Here is a 7,952-nt window from a genome sequence, read left to right on the forward strand (position 1 = left end):
TTGCCACAGAGCTTTCGATAGACACAGCTTTGCTCTATCGGATTTGAAATGATTCCAATCCGCTTATCGTTGTTAAAAACACAGTTTATTTACTCTTATGACACTAAATTTAAGAAATTCGACCGAGAGCGATCAAAAAGAAATCAATTAAACAAATCAACAAAAATATTATTCTTCTGGTCTTTTCTGACGAAACGTTTTTAACTACGAAGCAGTCACGAATGAATGATGCGAGCACTCGAACCTATCCTACAGCTGGCCTTCGCCTTCTAGCCTTTGCGAGGGAAATGCTAATCCACGGATTATACCTAAATTAATTCGAACCTAAGCTAAACATTGTATCTGCAAGATTTGTATTTCTCTGCTCCTATGTCTCCATCATGGTGGGCTGCTGCTTCTCGCTGAATGGTGGCTCGTTCTCGATCTTCTCCAGCAGTTCCTCCAACAAGATGCGCAGCTCCTTCGAGGAGAACTCCTGCGGCAGCGGCAGTCGCTCCAGGGCCACCTTCAGCACCGACGACGGCTCCATCTCGGGGCAGACAATGCACATGCCGTGCACCAGGCAGCTGAGGCTCTGCGAGATCTCGCTCTGGCACAGACGGTGTTTCGAGGTGGGACACGGCAGCAGGCTGATGCGCGAGCAGAGTTCGCTGAGCTGCGGCTTCAGGTTCTCCCATCGCGCATTAATGTCCGCAATGTTTGTCACATTGCGGATCTGCTTGAACTTGGCACTGATGTCGATGAAGTCCAGGAAGATCTGGCCCTGGTTTGCCCAGTTGGGCACTCGGATGCTGCTGCCCTTGGTGTCCTCGAACTGAATGAGCAGGCTGTGCAGGTACTCCATTTTTCCTGTAACGTGAAATTTAACAAATTAAATATCTTGGGGCGAAGTGCATTTAACAATGATCTAACCATTTATGATGGCATCGGGAGCGATATGTTGGAAGATGACATCGTGCGCCGGTGCAAAATGTTTAGCCTTTAGCAGATACTTGGCTTGAAGATGATGCTTTCCTGAGGCTCCCGCCTTTACCGCCTTCGCATAGTCCACCCACGACATCGGAACACCCAACTCTTCAACGACAAAGCTCTCTTCCGCATTCAATGGCACCTTTGCGGACACGCTGACATTGCGCTGAAGCATCTGCTGGACAGCTCTTTCTCTCTGGGGTCGTCGCTTGATGTGCAACAGAACAAAGATGCTCCACTGCCAGAGGCCTTCGTTCTCCAGCTGGCTAGCGAAGTCCACCGAAAGACGCGCCTCTGTCAAAGGCGAACAGTGGCGGTAGCCAAGAGCTCGCAGAGTTTGTAATAGCAACCAGCTAAAATTAAAGGGTACAAATTAATATGTAACTTTCCTTTAAATATCATAAACCCACCTTAAGCGGAAGTCCATGGGATCGGCGGTATGTGTGATCGGATTGAGGGTTTCCTCCAGGGAATGCGTTCGCTTGGAATACAGCTGCAGCACGTGGTAGCGCAGATCGTAAACGGGTTTCTTAGTATCGCTGGGTGCATCCTTGTAGCTGGGTTTCGGGGGCTCCGCATAACACTCCTCCGCTTGGAAGGCGTTGTTGTAGGCATTGAGGGCATCCGTGATGGTGGAGGTCGGGGCAGTAAAGTACCACAGTTGCATGGCCAGCACTGTCAGCCAGTCGTTGTCCTCCAGCAAATTTATAGCGCCCTGGGAGGACTGCATCATGGGCACTCCGGCTGCCAGCATGTACATCTTGAGACGCTCCAGGTCGATGTATTTATCCGACTTGCTCTGCTGCCAGGCATAAAGCTGCTCCTCCATCAGCAGTCGGAAAACAGCTCCGGAACTGAGTTGGGCGAGCACGAGAGCCAGGTTGGCGTCATCGTAATTGATGGCCAGCTCACAAGCCTCGTTTACACGGTGGCAGCTAAGCAACTCCAACATGTGATCCAGGTAGCTGTGGCTGCTAACCTTCTTGGAGAGCAAATCCTTGCCCATCAGCGTGTTCTCAAGCCACTCGGAAAGCAAGTTGCGACGGCACATAACCATGTAATGGGAGTTCTTCTCCAGGTCTACCAGCTCGTCGTGATCGCCCCAGAGAGCGAACAGAAGCGACCACACGGACACGGCGTAGTCCTCTTTAAGGCCAGCATTCCTCTGCTTTAGCGCCTCGGAGAAGTGCTTCGAAACCAGTTTTGTGCCGCTGTCTGGATGTATGTACGGACACTCACTGTCCTCCACCTTTACGGAGAGGCAGTCGCTCAGCTGAACCTCCAGATGGGGCACAATGCTCTCCCGGATACCCTCGTTGCCCTTAACCATGTTAAACTGCACGAGTTGCATTACATTGGGCGACATATCGGTGGCTAGGCGAGGAGCGAACACCATGGAGGCGGGAAGGGATGGTCCGGTAACTAAAGCAATCGAAATTATTATAAGTTCACTCTTCGTATTTCGACAGGCTTACATTCTTTTAGGTTCCGCATGTTGTTAAACGTGTTGGGCAGCACCAAGGAGTTCTGCGGCCCAAAGCTGAGCTTGAAGCCGCGTCCCTTGTAGAATCCCAGATCGGCGACCCACTTGTGGCGCATCTCATAAGCAATGGATCTGGGCAGGGGAACCGTGGTGGCGTGCACCTTAACTGGAGCCACTTTTGGCTTGCACACAAACTTGAAGGCTTTGGCCACTGGCAACTCGGACTTCTTTTCCTTGACTGCAGTCACAATGCTTCCAGTTGCCATGGACGAAGTCTGAAATTTGTGAGGATGATTAGTGGGGTTTGATGAGTAATATGGGTTATTACAATGTACCTCCTCGTAATGTGCATCGCCCATCAGGCTGGCCTCGGAGACAGAGGAAGAGACCGGCAGGGCAGGTGATGGGTGTCCAAAGTCGTACTGACTCGAGCTCTCAGAAGCGCCATCTTTCCAAGCATTGGGTTCCACATTGAAAAACTTGCGGTGCCGAAGGAGTCGTCCAGTTGGCTCTGAAGAAATTTATGAGTAATTTTGAAATGTGAAATGATTTTTAAATGATGTGTAACGGTATAATTTTATTTATGATGATTTATCATTGAACTAATCAAAATTCCTTTATTAAGAGCAAAGCTTTTTAGACTTTATTTTGTTATTTAATAAACCTGTAATACTTTTATGAAGTTAACATTTGAATAAATATTGATATTGACAAAGTTTAAAAACCATTAAATCTCGTTGAAGGATAACAATAGGTACATGTTTAGCTCAAAATGTAACCATTAACATAAAAATATCTAGATACTACACAAAATATACACATTCTGAATAATACACTTTAAATATTTGCATTCCTTGATTGAAAGGCATCAAGAGATTGACCACCTACCCATGGGCTCATCCTCGCTGGCATTGTCCTCCACAAAAAAGGACGACTTCATCAGCTGCATTTTGTGCGGCTCGTTGCCCACCATATCCTGGGCCAAAGTAACAATGGGACTGGTGATACTTGGACGATGACGTGGTGCATCAAACATGGAGAAGTCTGAGTTGCCGCCAGCTTGGAAGAATTCTGCGGAACCACATAATAATTCATTAAAATAACTTGCAGATCTTTATAGAAAGTATCTACTTACGTGTTTTGTCCATCAACAGGAACTCAGCGGTGTCGTCCATCGGCCGAAATCCGCTGGCTACTCCAGCGACCAAGGCCTTGGGATCCAAGTTGCGGGCTGCATCCTCCGAAATCTTCTGCGCCTGGCGCAACGAGTTTAGGGTCATCTTTTCTGCGTTTGCACGCTGCTGTGCTTCTAGAGCCGACATTTTAGCCTTTTTTGGGTCGGTGGGCACCTCGTCCTCCTCGTCACTGTCGCCCAGGCCGTATTTCGAGAAGTGCTTGACGCGGAAGACCCAACTGCCCGTTTCCGGACGGTATTCTATAAAGCGTGTATCGTTCTTATCGCACACACGGCGCAGCTTGCCCTCCCAGTCCATCTCGAGCAGGCGCTGTGGCTCCTTGATAGCCTCGTGCTTGGTCTTGTCCAGTGGCCACACTTGGTCCAAAGTGACCTGGGCATCTCGGTTCAGGCCGTGCCCAATGGGCGGCTTGTTGTCGTCGTCCGGATAAATTATGATCTCCTTATTGCGGAAGTGGACTGCAAAGATGCAAATTTAAATTAGTTAACAAATCAGGATTAAAATGCACTCAGCTCTTACCAATCTCATCGAGGTTCAGGCCAGCCACATCCATCTCCTTTCCGAAGAAAACATTTCCGTATCCTTCGCGACCCACTGTGAAATTTGGAACCACACAGGATCCGTCTTCGGCTAGGTAGGAGCGCAGGTCGTCCAGCGATGGAATGGTATAGTAACCCACACGTCGCAGCACAATGCCTGTGGGGTGAGACTCGTAGTCGCCTGCCTCGCCAGCAGCTGCCTCAATGGCAAGGCGGGATCGGTTGGCGGTAGAATCCTCCGCCTCATGAGATCTGCTCGAGAGCACGCTCTCGTTGGCCTGCTCCGATGTGAATGTTTCCCGTCGTGCAATGGCGCTAGCCTGATCCTCGAACGGATTTTCCGGGATGGTGGACACCGAAAGGCGAACGGTCGACGAGGGTCGGTAAGTGTCCAGCGGCTTGCGGGGAACAAGCTCGTTCAGAGTGCTGTTATGGGGCGATCCCTGGTCCATTCCGGTCTGAATATTATGCTGGCGCACCTTCTCAAGGTTGTTGGGATGCAGCCACGACTCACGGCCTCTGATGTCCTGGCTATCCCTTCCGTTTACTGCGCCAGGCGAGTTTCCTGCTGGTGGTGGTGGTTCACTAGGAATGACTCCGCTGAACGATTCGCGCTCCTTGCCGGGCGTTGCCACTTTGGGACGAGACTGCGGTGTGTTGGGACCACTGCCAATCGAGTTGGACGGATTCGAGCTCTCCACGTTCTTTACTTTGGGCTTGATAACCAAACGCTTGGCATTGGGCTTGAGATTAAAGCCCTCCACAGTCGCATCGAACTCCTCGAGACCATCGAAGAGGGATTTTTTGTTCAAAGTGCTGCCCAGCGCCTTCACTTTCACTGGAGCTGGGCTGTTCTTGGTGGCTATCTTGTACTGGTTGCTGCTCATGTCGAGCACTGCCTGCTGCGCAGCCGGATTGGTGGCCCTGGTTGCGTCTGCCTCGTCGCTGTGTTTCAGATCCTTGAAAATTGGCGAGTCTCCATAGGGGGAGGTGACTCTAGCCAGGATCTGTTGGTGTATGGGCTGGTGCGAGGGCGTCATGATACCTATTGTAGGCTGAGCGCCCATGAGACCTCCGGTTAAGGAGTTGTTGGTTCCCATTCCAAAGCCACCGCCGCCCAAGGAACCTCCGACGCCTCCAAAACTGCTGGTGCCGCCTCCAAATAATCCACCTGTTGGTGCAGCTCCTGTGCCACCCAAGGTAGTGGTTCCTCCGCCGAAAAGACCTCCTGCCGGCTTGGCTGTATTTCCGAACAGCGATCCCCCGGTGTTGCCTGCGTTGAAGTTAAGAGGTGCTGCACTGGTGGTTCCAAAGCCTCCGAATCCCGAGGTGGCTGGCTTGTTTATTCCCGAGTTGAAGAGTCCTCCTCCCGTTGCGGCTGTGCTGGTGTTAAGGCCAAAGTTAGAGAACGGGGTGCTTGCCGTGGAGGTGGCTCCGAAAGCGGGCGCAGCGAAGCTCGTGGCTGCCTTGTTTCCGAAGAGCCCTCCGCCTGCGGTGCTCGTGGCCGGAGCTCCAAAACCAAATCCTGTTGTGGCTGCGGGTTGGGAGGTGCCAAGCCCAAAGGCTGACTTGTTCGGATCGGCTGCGGGTGTAGCTCCGAATAGTGAAGTCTGCTGCGTTGCGCCAGCAGTGGTGCCGAAGCCTCCGAATCCGGTGTTGGTCTGCCCGAAAGCTGGAGCAGCACTGGTTGCAGGTGCCTGCCCAAACAGGCTTCCTCCCTGGCCAAAGGCGGGCTTGGCTCCGAAAGGATTTGAGGCGTCAGCTGCGGGAGCGGCAAATGGCGTGGTGGTGGCGGTTCCAAAGGGCTTCTGCAGGAAGTTGTTCTGCTGGGCCGGTGCCCCGAAGGCGCTGTTAGTTGCCGGTTGTTGCCCAAAGGCGGTGGTCCCGAACATGCTCTTATTCTCGGTCACCGTCTGGCCAAACAGACCCGTACTCGGCTGGGCAGTGCTGCCAAACAATCCACCGGCCGCCGGCTGGGCGGGCTGGGTCACCTGAGTGCCGAATCCGAAGGCTCCCGGAGTACTGCCCGCCTGCGGGCCCTTGCGCCCGCACATGTAGTCTTCCAGGCGCAGCTCCTCCAGCGACTTGCCCTCGTACTCCTTCATGGCCGTGATGCAGTGCTGCTTGGTGTTCACACTATTCGGCTGTCCGCTCTTCATCAGCGTATCGGTGCCCAGGGTGGGCTGGTACTTGACCACGGCGGTGCCCGTGTTGACTCCGGCTGCCCCCACAGCGGTGGCCTGAGGCTGGGCAAAGGCCGAGGCGGTGCCGCTGCCGAACACACTTGTGGTCGTGGGCGCCGTGGTCCCAAAGGAGCCAAATCCCGTCGTGCTAGTCGCGGCAGCTGGCTGGCCAAACAATGAGCCAGTGGGCTGCGCCGCAGCCGTCTGTCCAAAGGCCGTCATCGTGGGCTTGGCTGCCCCAAAGGCGGGAAGTGTCGACTGGCCGAAGAGGGAGGTGCTCGCGGCCGTCTGGGTGGATCCAAATATGTTCGAGGTCTGCTGCGGTTGCGAGAAGGCTGCAAAGAAAGGCAAGGACCATGAGTAACAAGAAACCCCTTTAACTGATCGTCTCTAACCTCCAAATGCCGTGGGCTGCGCTGTGGCCGTGCTCCCGAAGGCCGTGGACGTGTTGGCCCCGAATAGTCCTCCGGCGGGCTGCGCCGGCGTGGCTGCCGCCCCGAAGAGCGACTGCTGCGCCGGCTGGGCGGCAAAGGTTGAGGTGTTCCCGAAGGCCGGGGCCGCCGGCTTGCCAAACGCCGACTGGCCAAACGGAGCTGCCGTCGAGGTGCCGCTGAAGCCGCCGAAGCTGGTGGCCGCCGGAGTGGCGCCGAAGGTGGGTTTGGTGCCGCCAAACATGTTGCTCACTGCCGCTGCTCAGATAATAAACACATACACTTGGGAGCTCCTCTCCTTTGTCCTTCGGCGGAGTGCGATGCTGATTTCACCACGTTGCTCAATCTGAGGAGGCGGGGCCTATGCGGATGTCGTGGGGGCGGGCCAGGCTCCGCTAGAAACAAGTAAACACTCGCGAATTTGTCAAGTCTGCAAAAACAGAGCGGGGCGGACGCAAACGGTGGACAGAAATGGCGCGCCGATTTTTTCACGATGTTGGGAAAATGCAGCGGTTTCAGTGTGGCCAGAGCGGGTGAGCAGTACACTGCTACAAGAAGGGGGATTTAGTTCAAACGTGTATTTACAAGTAAATTAAACTAAATTATTAACACTATATAAAAAAAAATGTTGTGTCCTTAAGTAATAATTTATTTTCCAATTAAATGTACTTTTAATTAAATTTAAGCAACTTAAAAAAGTTTTTACTTCACAGTGTTTGTTATTGGCGTACAATTAGTATGGCCACATTAACCTCCAATAACAGACTTTTCACACTAATTTTTTCGCGATACAAACGCCTGTACCTAAACTTGTGCGTAAAGAGTACAGTCCAATAATAAGGTAATTCTTGCAGAAAATAATATAATAAAAATAATGAAATTATGAAAATTAAATTTTTTTTATTAACAATTAGTTTAATTATTGTAGAGTCTCGACCTTCATGTTCCAGGCCTTTTCCCGGAAAAACTCTTGCCCATTAATATATAATCCATTATAAATAATAATTATGGTTTTTATGTTAATTAAACCTCTTTTTTTTTGCAGGGGAGTGCCTGTCTCAGATTGAATTCCAAAGAAAGCAGTTATAATGATAAGTATTATCCTGATTAGAAGCTTGACTTCAATTGATATTCCTTATTTTGTTTTTTTT

The 7,952-nt window shown here is 51.6% G+C and overlaps 1 protein-coding gene across 1 annotated transcript; it reads right to left on the reverse strand.

Moving 5' to 3' along the window:
* Positions 1 to 63: 63 nt before the first annotated feature.
* On the reverse strand, positions 64 to 7,326 carry LOC108024642 (nuclear pore complex protein Nup98-Nup96). The gene is made up of 9 exons (XM_017094691.3): positions 6,766 to 7,326; positions 4,168 to 6,705; positions 3,588 to 4,106; positions 3,341 to 3,523; positions 2,788 to 2,963; positions 2,445 to 2,727; positions 1,380 to 2,391; positions 913 to 1,322; positions 64 to 849 (listed from the first exon to the last, which is right to left on the reverse strand). Exons 1-9 carry the CDS (start codon positions 7,043 to 7,045, stop codon positions 368 to 370), a joined length of 5,883 nt encoding a protein of 1,960 aa, XP_016950180.1. The 5' UTR covers positions 7,046 to 7,326; the 3' UTR covers positions 64 to 367.
* Positions 7,327 to 7,952: the final 626 nt, after the last annotated feature.

The sequence above is a fragment of the Drosophila biarmipes genome, chromosome 3R (assembly GCF_025231255.1).
Source record: "Drosophila biarmipes strain raj3 chromosome 3R, RU_DBia_V1.1, whole genome shotgun sequence".
Taxonomy (NCBI): domain Eukaryota; kingdom Metazoa; phylum Arthropoda; class Insecta; order Diptera; family Drosophilidae; genus Drosophila; species Drosophila biarmipes.

Coding starts and splice junctions, on each gene's coding strand:
- LOC108024642 (XM_017094691.3), bottom strand. CDS start 7,045: ATGTTTGGCGGCACCAAACCCACCTTCGGCGCCACTCCGGCGGCCACC. Junction 6,706..6,765: donor GCAGCCCACGGCATTTGGAG/GTTAGAGACGAT, acceptor CTTTCTTTGCAG/CCTTCTCGCAACCGCAGCAG. Junction 2,392..2,444: donor CATGCGGAACCTAAAAGAAT/GTAAGCCTGTCG, acceptor CGATTGCTTTAG/TTACCGGACCATCCCTTCCC.